Source organism: Ceratotherium simum, chromosome 2, assembly GCF_057802395.1.
Source record: "Ceratotherium simum simum isolate JZ-2026a chromosome 2, ASM5780239v1, whole genome shotgun sequence".
NCBI lineage: Eukaryota > Metazoa > Chordata > Mammalia > Perissodactyla > Rhinocerotidae > Ceratotherium > Ceratotherium simum.
This window is the reverse complement of record NC_141901.1, coordinates 34779206-34796425: the sequence shown is the minus strand read 5'-3', so window position 1 is coordinate 34796425 and position 17220 is coordinate 34779206. Positions and strand designations below refer to the sequence as shown.

General features: G+C 55.2%; 1 protein-coding gene across 3 annotated transcripts; it reads right to left on the bottom strand.

Moving 5' to 3' along the window:
* Positions 1–13: 13 nt before the first annotated feature.
* On the bottom strand, positions 14–17007 carry NECTIN4 (nectin cell adhesion molecule 4). 3 transcript variants are annotated; one of them, XM_087440565.1, is made up of 9 exons: positions 16674–17007; positions 7692–8051; positions 5969–6259; positions 4869–4989; positions 3750–3898; positions 3349–3505; positions 2844–2919; positions 2389–2463; positions 14–2049 (listed from the first exon to the last, which is right to left on the bottom strand). In XM_087440565.1, the coding sequence occupies exons 1-9, from the start codon at positions 16747–16749 to the stop codon at positions 1825–1827; spliced, it is 1530 nt and encodes a 509-aa protein (XP_087296691.1). In that variant the 5' UTR covers positions 16750–17007; the 3' UTR covers positions 14–1824. The 3 variants fall into 3 exon arrangements, with proteins under 3 accessions (XP_087296691.1, XP_087296702.1, XP_014635175.1); XM_087440576.1 differs by lacking the exon at positions 16674–17007 and adding an exon at positions 8495–8739; XM_014779689.2 differs by lacking the exon at positions 2389–2463.
* Positions 17008–17220: the final 213 nt, after the last annotated feature.

The window sequence follows — 17220 nt, the reverse complement described above, 5'->3', positions numbered from 1 at the left end:
GAAACCAGACAGAACAGGTTTTATCTGTTTATTTAAAAACAGAATATCATTTTATGTACAAATATGCACATATTTACACAGATGTACATACTAGGACCCCAGATCTTTGGGTTCCAAATCCAGAGTCCTGGGCTGGCTGGGGAATGGGGCATGGGCGTCTCTCCTTTGGTTCAGAAATCCAGCAGATTTCAGGCCACACAGGGTTTGGGTGCTAAATGTAGGTATTTAGGCTGAGTGTGTTTGGGTGGCCTGACAAAAATGGACCTTACCTAACCCCAGTCCCCACCCAGAGAAAATGCCAGAAGAGCCCAACTTAGTGATCCCAAGACTCCTGGGGGAAAGGAGACATTCTTGCCCCCAGTAGCTCTTTCAGCTCACCTGCTTGGTGTGTAATCACTACCCTCTCTCCCCTACCCCACAACTGAACCAGGAGCCCCTGACACTAAGCCCCAGGAACCCCCCAAGGGACCACAAACAACTGTGGATACAAGTAAGAAAAGAGATGAGGGGAGGGGAAGAGCTGAAGAGCCACGAGGGCCAAGGACCCTACCCTGTCCTCCCGTAGCCGCTAACCGCAGGGCTCAGGCCGCTAATTCAGACTCCACCAGCCCCAGGCTCCCTCCTAAGAGGCTGCCTAGATTAATATGCCTTGGAAGGAGCACCTTTCAGAGGCTGGCCCAGTGGCATAGTGGTTAAGTTCACACACTCTGTTTTGGCAGCCTGGGGTTCGCGGGTTCGGATCCTGGGCACAGACCCATGCACGGCTCATCAAGTCATGCTGTGGCAGGCGCCCCACATATAAAAAGTAGAGGAAGATGGGCATGGATGTTAGCCTGGGGCCAATCTTCCTCAGCAAAAAGAGGAGGATTGGCAACAGATGTTAGCTCAGGGCTAGTATTCTTCACCAAAAAAAAAAAAAGAAGAAGAAGCAGCAGCACCTTTCAGAACCACAGGAATTAACCCCCTGGGGTGGGGTCGAGCAAGGTCTAGCTTTGCTGAATTCCTGTATAGTCTAGCCTCATTTCAAGCAATCCTAGTAATAACGAACATCCAGATAAATCAAAAGTTTGTTAAAAAGTCTTTTCTCTTATTAAAGAGTTTGGTGTAGTATTCCTTAAAGAAGCTCCCCTGGGAGGGTTTACTTACAGAAAATATGTACATGCAGCAGGCCCAGAGGCCACCAGAGGGCAGAGGGCTTCTTCTGTAACAGTTGGAGCCTCTGGCCGACCCCTAGGCTGGCTGCTTCACGCTTGCCCCAACAGCTCCCAAGTGGTGGGAGCCCGGCTCCCCCACTCAGGAGGCCAGATTCCAGCTCCAGCTAGGCCCGCACACCTGGCCCTGGCCCCCAGTCTCCACCTCTCGCCTCCAACCTCTGCATCATTAATACTGCTCTGGGGTCTGAGGAAAACACCTGCATTTACAGGCAAAGGTCACACAGCCACACAACACACAAACCAAACCCCAACGGCGTTTCCCACGCAGCCACGGGAATCCTGTGACACACACACCATGGTTCACTTGGACTCTTACATGACAACACGATGCACACCATGGGCACAGTCACCCCTCCACGCACACACTGTCAGTGAACACTCACGCAAGCACAAATGCACACACAGTGACCTGCACACACGGTGGGAGGGACTCAACCAGTGGAGCCCTCCCGTCGTTGAACAGAAGGGTTGGAGGAAAAGGTCGAGCAGTCAGTGGGGTAGGGAGCATCTTCCTCAAGAAACGGGGTGTTTAGGGAGGCCCCCAAGATGAGCTGAAATTTCCCCTTGTCAGCAGAAGGAGCCAGGCTTAGGGGAGGGAGGCAGGCCTGGGTCAGACCAGGTGTCCCCGCCCATTGATGTAGATGCCATTGCCCGTGGGCTTGGCCCGCAGAGTCCCATTCTCCTGAACAAAATGGCTCATGGCCTGTTTGATGCCTTCATCCCGATCTTCCTCCTCCTCTGCCCGCCCGGAGCCAGGAGACAGCAGTTCAGTCTGAGTTTCAATCTCCCTCACCGTGGTCAGCGTGGAGTAACTGCGGCCCTCTGGCTCTTCACTCTGGAAACCAAGGGCAGAGACCAGTCAGGAACCAAGGCAGGGCAGCCAGACACGAGGGGGGCTGGTTAGGGCACGGTGGGGTCAGAGGTCAGGCACAGCAGGGGTTAGGGTTGTCTCAGAGGCATAGGGGCTCAGAGATGGGGGCGGGGAGGAAGGACTGTTAGGCATGGGGAAGGGGAGACACGAGAACAAAGGCATAGCAGAGGTGTGAGGCTGGGCCGTGTGAGCCAGGGCTGAGGCGAGAGGGACTGGTGAGGGGGCTGCTGACGCACCACATCTGGGACCAGGAGAGGGGCCTGAGGAGAGTGGTGGGGACACCGGTGGGGCCGGGGGCCTCACCATCACAGAGCAGCTACTGTTGTCCTTGAGACTATCAGGGTGGCCCTCGGCTCTCAGCCCTACACTCTCCTCCGGCTGCGGGGCCCGGACATGGGGGAGGAGTCAGAACAAGGCTCAGTCTCCTCCCCTCAGCCTCTTCACCTCTGTCCTCCAGCAGCCTCTTCCCTAATCACCTTTCCCCCAGCCCAAGAGGTCCATCCTCTCCTCATTCCCCCACCCCCACCCTAATCCCACCCTGGAATCAGTGCTGATAGTGGCTTCCCAGAGCAGCCCCCAGGCCAGTGCTGAGGGGAGCCTTTCCGAGGACCCCAGCAGACCCGAAGTGTCCACACCCCCCCAACTCTGACCCCAGCCCAGCCCTAGCTATGAGTCAGCAGCCAGACCTGGTGCAGGGCCATGCTCCTGGTCTGCACGGGGGCCCTGGCCCCATGAAGGCAGCCAACCTTGGCACACACCTGGTTCCTGGAGTCCGCATGGTGAGAATGCAGCCTCCGGATGGAGTTCTCCCTGGTCAGGGTCAGCTCCTCCTCACTGGGAAAGACACCCCCTTGTCAGGAGCTGAGGGTAGTGGTGGCCTCCCAAGGTGAACCTAGCCTGGCCCAGCCTCTGTGAGATGGGGCTGGAAGGTGTGGGTGCTGTGCCATCCCTGCAGTGTGAGTGAGTGGCTGCAGGTGGCGGTGTGGCTATAGAGCATGTGTGTGTGCCGAGTGTGTGAACTTGGTGACACCCAGGCATATGGATCTGACCTTCACTCAGGCAGTATGGTTCCCCTCCTTCAGCAGCGGTCCAAGCCCCAAACTCCTTCTCACCTCCCGAAAGACTCTGCCCACCTCTGGTCCATAAGCTCCCCAGATGTCCGGCCACCCAGTCTCCTCTCGCTCCTGGGTCCTGGCCCACCTCCTGCGTGCCTCCTCTGTGTTCCCAGCTTACCTCTACCTGCCCAGAGCAGCCAGTACTCACTATTTCTGGGTCATCTGCTGGGCCTTGCGTCGATGGTATCGGGACATGAGCACCACCACCACCACCAGAAGGCAAAACAGGAGCGCAGCGATCACCCCCACCACCACCACGGAGGCCGACACCAGGTCCACCTGCTTCCCTGGGGCATCCTGAGGGTCTGCTGAGACAGGTCACTGTCTGAGGTGGATGCCCAGATCCCTGACCCCCGCTAGACCCCACAGCCCCCCCGCCCAGTGTCCTCACAGAACACATCTAAAACCACCCCCTCAGCAGGACCCTCTGCAAAATACATGCAGTCCTCCCCTCTAATAAACACTCTCCCAATTCACTGTCTCTGTCTTGCTTCCTGCTGCCCCCACCAGGCCCTTGGCCCACGTCCCTGTCCCTGCCCCGGTGCTTACCAAGAACATTCACAGTGACCTGAGAATCCCTCGAGGAGAGCTCATTGCTGACGTGGCAGACATAGACGCCACTGTGCTCAGGGGTCAGCGGAGGAAAGCCCAGAGTGTCCCCTTCCACTCGTACCCCACTGGGCAGAGGCCCGTCCAGCCTGGAGGACAGGGAAGCTGATGGGTGCCGGCTGGGGAGGGCTGAGGCTGCCACCACCCGACGTGCCTAGGCAGCTTTCCATCTCCCTCCCCATGACGTCACCCAGAGCCACAGGCTGTTCCCACGGTGCCCCTCCCTCCCCTAGGCAGGTCTAGGCAGTGGCCCCTTCTCCCTACCACCCAGCTTGACCCGGACACCCCACACACACACCCGGGGAAGACCCACACGCGTGCCATCCCACATGCTCCCACAGGCATCACGTCATCCGGCACTGGGTACCAGGTACACACGGCATAAAGTCCACACAACAGGACGCTCCATTCCTATCTGGGCTCAGATGTCTTTGGAAAATGTGACTGCATGCCCTGACACCCCTGATGTTATGGCAGGGCACACGCACAGAGCCCCAGGCACAGGGCCACATGCAAAGCTCATCTGCTCACATGTGAGAACATGCCTGTCATGGGCTCACACGCATGTGCGCCTGATCCCTCCCTGATTCTCTGGACATCTCAGACCCTGGAAAAAAGCCAAGGACTCCTTGAGGGAACTGGTGGAGGCGGGTGGGTGCTTCCGAGGTGCTGGCAACGCTGCAGTGGTTATAGGAGTGTTGGTTTAACAACAGTTATAGTCAGCTGTATCCTTTTGTCTTGTCCACTTTAGGCACTTACATAAATATATAAAATATTAATATTTAAATACTATATTCTATTTCATAATTTAAAAGTTAGGGAAAAAAAGCCATGGACTTATTAGCTTATTCCCTACCAATGACCATGTGTTGTAGACTCTGTGGTGTAAACCAAGAAGAATATGTGGTGACCGTGCATATTCTTGTATTGGTCTGAACAGGTGCCCCAATTTATGCGGGGTTCAGAATACACTGTCCCAACCCATAATGAGTACATGCTGGCCCTAGAGGGAAGGACGTTGGCCCCAAGCTAGGCCCTCCCCCAGGCCCAGGCCCTTACCGTGTCCAGTTGTATGACGGCGGAGGCTGCCCTTCACTCAGGCACTTGAGCATAGCTCCTTCCCTGCCAACCTGCCACAGCTTTTGGTCCTCAAAGCCCCTCACAGAGGCCTCAGCCAGGACTGGAATGGAAGGTAGGAGGAGAAAGAATGAAAATGATGCCTTTGATCATGTTGTTCCTCGAAGGGCCCCCAGCCATGCCCCATCCTGCCTGAAATAGCCTCCCTCTGCCCTTCTCCATCCTACTCATCTGCTGCCAAGCCTAGCCCAGCCCCACCTTGCTGACAGCTCACTCCCCTCTCTAAACTCAGAGAGTCCTTATTGGTTTACCTGTGCAATGAGCCTACAAGTCTCTCAGTGTAGCGACGTGTCACACTTTTTCTGAATCCCCTGTGGTCCTAGCATAGAGCTACTCACAGAACAGGTGCTCAGTAAATGCTCCCAGATTCTTCGAAGGCTTAATAATCCTACTACTTGATTCACTTCTTTAACAAACATTTGTTGAGGACCCACTTTGTGCCAAATGCTGGGTTAGTATGAACAGAAGACAGTCCTATCCCCCCAGAGGCTCCAAGTCTAATGCTGGGAAAACAGTATCTACTGTTTACTGAGCACCTTCTATGCACTAAACACTGTGCCTTATGCTTTGCATTAGTGGTTTCTAATTCCCATCAGAATCCTGGAAAGCTGGTATAATTATATTCATTCTGAAGACAATGAAGCCTAATGATATTGACTAACAGCTGGTAAATAGCAGAAGTAGGGCTTGTCCCAAGTCTATCTGTCTCCAAATCCTAAACCGTATATTTTACTAACTGCTTTCAATTCCATGTTTATATTTAATTCTCCCAACAACCCTGTGAAGTAGGACAATCTCCATTGTAAAGAGGAGGACACTGAAGGTCAGAGAGGTCTAAGTGATTTTCCAAGGTCATCTTGGATAGGCTCCAGGTCTTCCATCTTTGGACTAGTGCTCTCTCAGCCACACAAAGTGGCCTCCAGGACCTGGGCTGGCCAGCCAGTGTAGCTCACGGTCTCTCGGTATCTCACCAATCCTCTCAGAGCCCATGGGGGCTCCCTACCCAAGATCCAAGTACTCACAGGCCACTTGGAGGATGTGGGTGATCCTTTGGTCCTGGAGCAGGCCAGGGTGGGACACCACGCAGGTAAGTGGTTGCCCGTTCATGCTGCGGCTCGGCACCAGGTGGAACTCTGAAGTGACAGCAGCTGAGCGGGAGTGTGTAAAGGAGCGGCTGGACGTCGTGCCTTTGACCTCTGTGTCCCAGGTCACGTTGGGGGCCGGGCTGCCTTCTGCTGTACAGGAGGCTGCCAGTGTCAGGCCCTGGCCCTCTTCTAGTGCTGGACCAGGATTCAGTGAGGGCAGGGGAGGCACTGCAGATGGGGGGAGGCGGAGGTCACAATCTGCACAACCCCTGTCAGGAGGCCCCACCCTGTCTCAGTTCAGTCTTGCACAGATGCAAAATTTCAGGCCCCTTTTTCTTCTCTTATTTCACCAACAAAGACACCAAATGAGTGGTAGAATTTCAGGTGATTTTATACCTTTCTCCATTGTTTGATTTCTTTACGATGAGCATGGGTCATTTTTTAATAAAAACAATGAAGTAATTAAAAAACTAACCAGATATCTATATAATAACAATAGCCACCATTTCTTAAGCACTTACTATGTGCCAAGTACTATGCTAAACACTTTACAAACGTTATCTCATTTAATCCTGTCAACAAACCAGTGAGGTATTTACTATTATCCCTATTTTACAGCTAAAGAAACTGAAGCTCAGGGAGGTTAAATGATTTGTCTTAGATCATTAGCCATTAGGTGATGAAGCCCAGATTCACACTCAGGTTTTTCTACTCCGAGGCTGGTGTTACTAACTGCCATGTGGATAAAGGGAAAATATAAAGGCCTTTATTTTTATCTTTATAACATTAACAACCCAAGCACAGAATGGAAAAGAGAGAATGGAAAGACCATGGGTGCCCACAGTACAAAGTGGTGTTTTAAAATGTGATTGAGGTCTCCAACCACATTTACTGAAGGTCCAGATCAAGGAAGGTATTAGCCCCACTGGTCAGGCATGGCTACACTGGTCATACCTGGGCCTGCGTGTCCACATCTAGGCCCCACACTTTAAGACCGTGGAGGCCAGCATGGCGAGGGGGGCTTTAAATGAGTGTCTTCAGTAAAACTGTTGCAGAAACCAAGTTCAGCTAGGAGAAGAGATTTCAGTGGGGCCTGACAAGGTCCCCAGCTCTTTGAAAGACTGTTGTGGGACAGTTACTGTAGACTGGAGTCATGTAGGAGGGCCTTATGCATGAGTTGGGTGGGATCAGGAGAGGGAAAGATCCAGAAAGGCATGCCAGGTGAAGACCAAAGTGGGCACACGCTGGGGTGGTGGTGGAGAGGCTGGCTGGTTCAGGAAACAGAGAGGACAGGTCACAGCCAAGAGACGATAAGCCTGTGCCATATTGCTGCAGAGGGCAAAAGTAACCGAGAGGGAGATTTCAGGTCAACGGAAGAAGAACTTCCAAATAAATGGATTTTTCCTCAAGGCTGACCAAGCTGTATCAGCTGTTGGGGTCAACTGGAGATAATTTCTGGCTAGGGTGGGAGGATGGGCTGGATGAGGCTTGCTCATCCCTACAGGATCTCACCTCTTATTCCTCTTCTGCCTCTGCCCCATCCATCTCTGCACGCCCCCGCCTCCGGCTTCCGCCCTCCGACACCCAGGGCCTGAGGTCCTGGTGCCCCTGCACACACACAGCACCCCGTCCCCTCACCGTCCACAGCTGGCCCACTTACCCAGCACGCGGAGGCGGAGCCGCGCCTGGAAGCTGCCGGCAGGGAAGGTGCTGACGCGGCACTCGTACTCGCCCTCGTCGGCCTGCACAGCGTTGCGCAGGAGCACTGCGCCATCCAAGGGGTCCCGTGGGGGTGGCGGCTGTTCCACGCGGCCCTCGTAGGCCGAGCCAACGTGCAACCCGTATTTGGAGTTCAGTAGTGCCAGCTCCCGGGCGCCCTCGCCCGCATCCACCCGAGCCCATGCCACCTGCCCCACCTGCTCGTCGGGGTCCCCTCGGTAGAAGCAGGGCAGCTTTGCGTCCTGGCCTAGCACCACGGTCACCAGGTCCGAGGTCTCCAGCTCGCCCGCCAGGCACCGGCCTGCAGGGGGCAGACAGGAGCAGCCAGGATTAGGGGCGCTGCCAGAGCAAGGGGAACATTTATTCATAATGATAATGATAGCAAAGGCAGCCGGAACTTCTGAAGGATTTTATGCTTGCAAAGCGCGTTCAGCACCTTACCTCATTAGATCCACAAAACGTTCCCAAGAGGTAGGCGTTATTATCGCCATTTAACAGATGAGGAAACTGAGACCCAAAGAGAGGAAGTGACTTTCCGAAGGCCACACAGAAGATGCATGGAAGAGTCACACCCTCTCCCAGTGCAGCATCGTATCCTGAGCAATTGCAAGGTGGGCGGCTATCATAGGAGGAGAGTCCCAGCCTCTGCCCTCAGGGAGCTCACAGTCCTCTCAGGGAAATGGGTTTTATGTGCACAAAAACAGGGGAAGCCACAGACAAACTTTCACAGAAGGCTCAACCTACCCAGAGGGTAAAAGTGAATGCTTTCAGGAAGTGTGGCCAGGAGCCAAGGCAAGGGTTGAGAACAGCTGGTGTCTGGGGTGGGGCACGTAGTGTGGGAAGGGTCCATCTCAGTAGGCCCCTCAAAACATTCTTTTCATGGCTTGAAGATGAGAGACCTGGATTCCCAGAGAGAAGAAGGTATTCTATGTGGGAGGAATGGCATGAACCAAGGCTAGAGGCAGGAATGAGCAAGTCACTGAAGAGAGAAAGGCCCCAGGTCAGAGGCCCAGAGAGATGAGGTCAGGACAGACACACAGCGACAGGGTCAGAGAGGTGAGCCAGAATCAGAGGACCAGAGACGGGGACGAGCGACAAAGGGCAGGTGTTTTGTGCATTGACGAGGAACGGTATGAAGCACTCAGGGGTATCTATTATGTAACCTTATCTGCAAAGAAGGATCCATTTCCTGCCCTCATGGAACTCGGGATCTGTTCAGGAGGAAGAGATACATATGGCAACAGATACGGAAACATGTGTGATGGTTTCTTATTTAGTGCTCAGTGGTGTGTTGCAGGCCAGTTGTGGGATGGGACAGTCACTGTGGACCCGAGTTATGTAGGAGGGCCTCATGCATGAGTTGGGTAGGATCAGGAGGAGGAGAGACCCGAAAAGGGAGTCCAGGTGAGGGACCAATGTGGGCCAACCCCAAGGGGGCGGAGAGGCTGGCTGGTTCACAGGGCGCAGCTAAGCCAGGGGGTGTGTGTTGAGCAGGAGTGGAACAGGGTTGGGACCAAATCACCCGGGGCCTACCACACCAGGCAAAGGAAATCAGAGCTGGTCAAGAGGAAATGGGGAGTCACCAAACTGTGAGGCCAGTGGTGATGCACCCTCCGACTAGAAAGTAGGAAGACTGAAGACAAGAGACTCACTAGGAACCTGCAGCTGCCGCCCTGCATGGTGCTGCCGAGGCAGGAAGGAGAGGACAGTCCCTGGGAGAAACTTGTCAGGATTTGGCCACTGACCAGAAAGAGAGATAAGAGAAGGAAAGACTCAAAGACAGCTCCTAGGTTCCTAGAATGAATAACTCATGAGGGAGGCAGGGCCTGGGGAAACTCAGGGCTGGGAAGAAATAAATTTGGAGTTGTGGAACAAACCATGTGAAATATAGGGCTGGGGGCAGGATGAAGGCTCTCTGGGATACACGAGCTCCTTGCCTTGGAACGTATATCTAGCAACTCCCAAAAGTTCACAGCCCCTGCCTCTAGTCAGCACTTCACACACCTACTGTGTCCCTCACCTTGCTCACGCTGTGCCCTTGCCTGGAACGCCCTCAGCCCCGTGTCTGGAGCTCCTACTCATCGCTGTCTGGATAACTCCTACTCATCCTTGACGATTCCGCTTAGACATCACTTCCTCCTGGAGTCCTCCCTCCTCCCCGCCACACCTCAGGCAGGGTTAGGTGCCCTTCCTCTCTTCTCTCCTAGCACCCTGCTTTTACCCCATCAGAGCACTTGCTCCCATAGGTTGTATTTGCTATTTTCTTGTCTGCCTCTCCCAGCAGGCTGAGCTCCTCAAGAGTAGAAACTGGGTCTCACATCACATATGGAAACATGGTTTCTGATTTAGTGCTCAGTGGCATGTGGTCTGCAACCCTGGCACATAATTGGTGCTCAATTAATGTTTATTGACTGACTGAATGAATGAATGAGTGGGTGAATGAATGAATGAGACATGGGCAGAAGAAGGAAGGGGTGGAACGAGGAAGAATGAGCAGTCTCTGGTTGGGCTGGGTAGGGATGGGTTGGCATGACAACCTTGGGGTGGAGGCAGGATAGGTGGGCTATCTGGGTTGGCTGCCAAAGGGAGCACCTCTGGACTGGACATAGGGAGAAAGAAGGTGATGGAGAGGGGCAGGCATGGAGGGAGAAAGTGAAGCCCCACTAGAGTGGACCAGAGGGTTCCAGTGAGGCAGGGCATGAGGCCGAGGAAGGGGGTCCTGTGGCCCTGCTAGCAGGGGCAGAGGGAGGGAGGATGCTGTTGGGAGCTGGGAGGGCCCAATCAGGACGGGACAGACTTGCAGGGCCAGATACCAGGGCCCTGACCTGCCTAAGCTGGTGTTGGTCCCACCCAGCCCAGCCTGGGAGTCCAGCTAGCCACCGCACCCCTCCCAGGCACCTCCTTCCGGCCCTGGAGGAAGCAGGGCTGCCAAGGAAGGGCTAGAGGTGGGCCTGAGATAGGGGTTTCCTGGTACATTTTCTGCTTCCAACACTGGTGTCTGTGCAGGCCACAGAGATCCTAAGCCCTGCTCCATTGGGACACTCAAACCCTTCTAAAGGCTATTTCTGGGACAGTGTCAGATGGCATATTTTCCATCCCCATCCCTACACTTGCCAACCATCTGCCCCCTCCCCACCACTAATCACCCACATTTTCCCCAAAATATACCCTCTTAGGGCATGATAGGCATAGGGTACCCAGCACAGGACTGAGTCCCAATCCTCCATGGCCTACCTGTAAGTAAGTCCCAGATCCCCACAACCAAGTGACAAGCCCAAGCTTTGCAGGACGAGGAACCCAGTGAAACAGGAAAGTCCCTTCTGGAGCTCCCCCACAGTCGCCATTGTCCTAAATCCATTATTTAATAGTGGGAGCAACTCAGCTTGGGGCAACACCCTCCTCCAGTTCACACATACACACACACACATACAGGCTGCAAGACAAGGAAAAGAAAAGGAGAACTTGGGCCCTAGAATCCCTATCTTGGACTACAGGGACCCAGAAGCCCAGACTCCACCAGGGCAGGCCAGGACTGCCTCCTGCTTCTCTCCCCCACCCAGTGCCCGCCTGGTGTCAGCATGATGATGTCACCAGAGCAAAGGAGACACACCGCCTGCCTAGTGAGGTCACCCTGCGGGCATGTAGTGGCCAGGCCAGGCCAAGCCCACGGACCCTTCTGCTGCAAATTGTTTGCTGAGGCTGGTGGACTCTGCTGCTCCCCGCCCTCCTCCCTGGAGCACCAGGACGCTGGTCAGGAGCCTTGGTGATTCAGCCCCTGCTGCACAGCAGAAGGCCTAGCCACAGCCGCCACCAGCCACCACCTTGCGCAAGGAAGAGAACAGGCCCAACTGGCCAGACGGGATCCCTGCCCTCGGCCTCCCCCACCCCCGGCCAGGCCCCCACGGGCCTCTTTGGGGCCCTGCCCTCTGTGTACCCCGCCCACTCCCAGACAGGCCCTCCATTCCTGGCTTGGGCTGGCTGCCTGCCCCCCACCCTGTGCCTGGGTCCCAACTTTCCTCTATATGTGAGGCCTGGCCTCTGATCAGGAGGGGAAACTGAGGCTGGCAGCTGCAGATAACAGCATGTCTGGGGAAGGAGGCTTTTCTTTATGAGGGGCCTTTCTCCGTCAGCATCCCCTGCTAGTACATATAGGGGTACACGTAGGGGTCCCAGAGGTGGGTCTGTGAGGAGGAGGAAAGGAGTAGGTGTGAGTCTTTTGTGTCTGAATGTGTATCTTTGGGCGAGGGCCTGGCTCAGTGCTGGTTCACGTGCATGTGAGGCTGTCTCCTTGCATGAACTTGGTGTTTTGCACATGTATGTGTTTATGCCTTTTCTTCAGGAGAGCGTATGTACTTGTCTGCATCCAGAGAGAAGAGCTATGGAGTAGTGTGTGTGTAAACGTGTGTGCACACCCCATTCCATGTGCCTCTCACACATCTGTACGTGTGGCATGCATTCCTTTCCTGTGGAACTCTGCACACATAGTAAATATTTTGATGTCGGTTTCTCTTGGCTTCCGCGTGTCTGTCTGTCTCAGCTGCCCTTGGTCAGCGGTGTGTGGCTCTGTGCCTTTGCTTCTGCGTCTGGAGTGTCGCCCAGGCAGCCCTCCCCGCCTCACCCTGAGACTGGAGGGCAGATTCATCTCAGGTGGAGGTACCCAAAGATGAGGTCACTGTTCCTCCAGGTGATGGGAAATTGCCATCAAGGCCTCCCCAACAGAACAAAACAAGAACTCTCTACCCTTGCTCCTCAGGTTCCTACCAGAAGGACTCCCACCCCACTCACTCCCTCAGCCACCCCCCTGGGCCCCCAGCACCTCTGGCCCCCCAAGGAGGCCTTTCCCTGGGAATCTCTGTCAGGCCTGGCTGCTGCCATCACCAGAAAAACCAGCTCTAGCTCCAGGCCTGGGGTAAGGGTTGTCTAGTGTGGGTTTGGTGGGAAGGGGGGGATCCTGCCTGGGGCTAAGGGGAGGGGTCCTGTCTAGGGTCTCATTCTCCTTTGTTAACTCTTGCCTCCCCTCACCCCACAGCAGCAGCCTCCTCCAGACAGCTGGAATATGCGGATGAGTTTGGGATAAGAAAGGACCTGGGAGGGGAGCCCTGAAACCCCTGCATTCAGGACAAGTGACATAAATACCCCAGCAAGCCCTTTTCCTTCCACCCTTCCCCCCATAACCTTGGCCTTGGAGTGCCAAGGCACTTTGAAAACCAGGAGATTCTCCCTCCGCCTTCATCCACCTCCCTCATTTACCCCCCATTGTCCTAAGCCCCCCAGCTTAGTGAGAGCTTCCCAACCCGGGCAAAGCGCCCACCCACAGATTAGTGTCTGGGGGGGTGGGCACACCAGTCACAAAGGGAGATGAGAACAATGGGGGAGGACAGGCCTTGAGGCAGCCCCAGCTCTGGCCCAGACACAGCTCCCAGCACAGATAAGTCCCCTAAACCCCCCGGAGCCAGAGTCTGAGCCCGGCTGAGTCACCACAACAGCCACACTGTGGGTGGGAGACCCAGAATTCAGCTTCTCCCAAACTCCTGAGATCCTAGCCCCCACCCCCACCCCAAATCCTACCAGCTAACCCCCGTCAAGTGCGGCCAGCTCTGCCCCACCCCAAATCACAGCCTCGACTCAGCTCTCAGGCCACACCAGTTTTAAAGGCAAGGAATGAGGGATGAGGGGGGATGCTGGCCAGAAAACTATGGGAAAAGCTCCTGAGGCCAGAGGCTCTCTGTCCCAGTGGAAGAGTGATCCCAACCACCTCCACAGCCCTCCTCTGGGAGGCTTGGTGGCTGGCCCCCAGTTCTGAACTTGACTTTTGCATTTTAGATTCTGTTCCCAGATCCAGCCCCTAGGCTTCTCTAGTCCCTTCCCTCCTGACTCAGCTCCCCACCCCACTCCCATCCCTTCTCTCTGCCTAGACTTCGGTCAGCACAGGGGCAAGTTTTGGAGGCCAGAAAGCCTAGGCCTTCTCTCCTCACCAGGCTTGCTCCCCACAGTGGCTGGCCCCCCTTCACTTTGCCTGGAAGACCCCAGGATCCTGAGGCTGTAGTCTTGACGCTGGGGCCGTAGACCCTACTGTGATTCCTCACTGCCATCACTGTGGCTGGGGTCCCCTTAGCCTAGCCCACTGAAACACTAGGGTGGGACCAAGGTCACTGTGGCCACAGGGCTTCCATGGGATTCTCCTACCTCTCCCCACCTTGGGCGGGGAACTAGCCTCCCTTTCTGGCTTTCCTGGTTTTGGTAGGTCCTAGAGGAAAGGGACTGCCCCCCTCTGTAAATAGGAGGAGAAAAGCAGGGATGGGGCCCCTCCCTTTCTAGGAAACTAACCTCAGAGGAAAGTTGATCCTAACCCTCAGAGGACAGACCTCAGAATTCAGAGAACCCCTCACCCTGTGGTCCTACAGGGCCCAGCTGGGCCCAGACAAAGAGCTAGGAACCAGGATGCTATTGGAGGGGTGTCTGTAGATTTGGGCCCATCAGCCCCAGGGCAGCAGACGGGGGAGGGAAAAGGGAGGGGACCTCACCCGGAAACTCATCCCATTAAAGAGAGACAAAGAGCTGTGGTGTCAAGGCACCTCCCAAGCCTGGGCTCCTCTCCCTGTCAGGGGTGGGGCAGGGCCCTGCGGCTCAGAGCTCTAATGGCCCAGGAGTTGGGGGGGCACTAATTTGCAGCAGGGCAGCGGCAGAAGGCAGTATCCAGGGAAAAGTTACCCTTGGTCCCCACTGAGAGATGCGGCCAAGACCTTTCCCCTCCTTCTATCACCCCCCTTGGACTGACCGCCTCTTCCAGCACCTGGCAGCCCCCCTTTAGTCAGGGGCTGGACAACCACACAGCCACAGAATTTCAGAGCAGGAAGGCTTGTAGACATCATCTGGTCCTACCTCTTGGTCTACTGAAGTCTAGTTCCTTAGTTGCCCAAGGTCACCTAGCAAATTAATAGCAGAAATGGGGCCAGAACCCAAGACTCCTGACTTTCCAGTCCAAGGCTTTTTCAGAGACAAGAAACACTCCAGCTTCCTGGGGGCCACTGAGGAGATGCCTACACACAGAGGAACCAGAATGGGGGTAGCAGTGGAGGCAGGCCCATCTGATCCTCAGGCTGGGAGCCTGGGGCTGAGTTCCAGCCCTCAGAGCCCCTAGCGCTGTGCAGGTTATAGCAGCAGCCGCAGCAGAGCGGTGGCTCACTGGGCACCAGCTTCCTGGGGCAATCTTGGAGCCAGGTTGCCTCCCTCGCCATAGCACCTGTCCATCAGGCATTGGGCAATGTCGGGGTGAAGCCCTAACTGGAAGGGGTCTCTTGTCTCCTTCCCTGGGCTTCTCTTAGAAAGAACAGCTTTGTTTTGTGGAAGAAGAAGGCAGGGACCATGTCTTGTTCATCACTGCATCTCCAGCATCTAGTGCCCTAGCTGTACCCAACGTGCACTCAGATGTACTATCCTTTAATGAACTAGGATTCAGAAGACCAAGACACGAACCCCGGTGTGTCTAACACTGAGTAATCTTGAGATCTCACTTGCCTATCTATGTCTCTCGGTTTTCCCATCTGTAAAATGAGGGAGTTGGAGCGGTGATCTCTTTGATCCTTCCAAGTCGTGAGACATCATGGCTCCATTCTTTAGGTGTGGGTAGATCCTACAGGAAAGTGACTGCAGATTTCCCTGGCCCGGCAACCAGGCCCCACCCTCTTGGCCTCAGCAAGTGAGAAGGGTTGTCTGGAAGATGGGAATTAAGATGGGGTTGGGAAGGACCGGGGAATGGCAGGGGTTAGAGCTTACTGTCCTGTGATTGGAGGCTGGGCCAACGACCCTTCCATTATAAGATCAGAGAGAAAGCAGCCCCCACCTGAACATACACCTAGGCCTGCTCTCCTCCTGATAGCTTCAGCTGGGGATGTAGTGGGGGGAAAATCACTGCTGGGCCCTGCTGGACAACAGAGGCTGCCTTGCTCCTGCTCCTGGGACTGGGAATCAAACTGTCCTGTCCAGATAGGGCCCTGTCTTTCCATGGAGAAAGATTTTCCAGTTACTCATTACCCTGGAAACAGCCTATGGGATCTCACTGTGGTCTCATTGTGTACAAACATGCTTACACACACAAACACACACACACACACACATTCTCTCCCCCACTCTGAAGATGATAAATTCCTATCATTTATATCTGCTACATATACATTAGACAGGAATAATATAAGGCATCTAGTTGAGAAAATGGGGGAACAGGTGATAAACAAAAGGGGACCACACCCTATCTAGAAGGTACCCTACCCTAGACCCACTCATCTAAGTAACCACCTTTCTTCCCACTCACACCTAATAGTGCACCCAGCAAAGAGAGAGGCCAGAGTGAGTGGGGCTTCCAGCTCCCCGACAGCCCCCAACAGGTACTCCAGTCCTGGTACTCCAAGACATCACGGAGGGAGGAGAAGGAGACAGAAATACTGTGTCCACTCTCTGGGCACCAGGCTTCCTACACCCTGATGACTGCTGAAACCAGCTCAGCTCTGAGTCAGCCCCAGCTGCAGTCAGCAGTTCTGGAGCCCGGGGGTAAGTGAAGGATCCTCCGGGAAACCCTGGGGTGAAAGGGTCCCCACCAGTTCCACTTCCCTGCCCACCTGCACTGGGTCACCATATCTCTTCCCCCAGAGGCAGCTCCAGCCTAGGCAAGGCTCTGGCAGATGTAGTCAGGGGCCCCAGACATAGTGACCTGGCCTGGGGCTGGAAGGGGACACGAAGGGAAGAGCTACACTGGCTCTTCTGGGGGCAATGCTGGCAGCTGGGAGGGGGAGAGAGAGATTGGTTCCTCAGTCCAGACTCAAAGGAAAGAGAATATGTATATGTGCATGTGTGTGTGTGTATGTGTTTGTGTCTGTGCCCGCTTGGGCTCAGAAGTAAGGGTCCTGATGGTTCAGGCCAGTCCTACCTGTAAATGATGCCAGGAGCAGCAGCAGCAGCCAGGCCTCAGGCCCCCACATTTCGGCTCCCAGGGACAGGGGCATTGGTCGAAAGGCAGAGCTGCCCAGTGTTTCTGAAGTTCCACCAAGTTCTCCCTGGGAGCCGGCTCTAGAGCTGGATAGGGCACCGACCCAGAAGGCAGGAAGTCAGAGTCCTCAGGCACCGACGCACCTGCCTGTCCCGCTGGGGTCTCCACTAGGGGACCCGGCCCCGTTCTGCCCACTCAGCTGTAGCTACCCCCAAGACGCTGTGATTGGGAGCTCCGAGCTCCCCCAGAGCTGCTTCCCACGCCGTGACCAACAACGACGGCAGAAACCTGGGAACCTGCTCAGCAGGTCAGAACAGGTGCGTCTCCGGGGGCTGGGCCTGGCACGGAGACTCAGCAGCCACCGCCCCCACGGCCTGGGCTGGCTAATGGGCGCCAGGGAGGGAGGGAAGGAGGGAAGGACCTGGTGGGGTGGGATCTCGTCGTCAGCTCCAGGCTTTACCTGGCAGTGTGTGGAAGGGGCTGTTAA

Excerpts from the sequence above, each read along its gene's own strand:
- NECTIN4 (XM_087440576.1), bottom strand. The coding sequence starts at position 8,600 with ATGGACCCTTCCCACACTACGTGCCCCACCCCAGACACCAGCTGTTCT. Across the intron at positions 6,260-7,691 it reads GCTCCGCCTCCGCGTGCTGG|TGCCTCCCCTGCCCTCACTG; the intron begins GTAAGTGGGCCA and ends CCCCATCTGCAG. Across the intron at positions 2,464-2,843 it reads ATGCGGACTCCAGGAACCAG|CCGGAGGAGAGTGTAGGGCT; the intron begins GTGTGTGCCAAG and ends CGGGCCCCGCAG.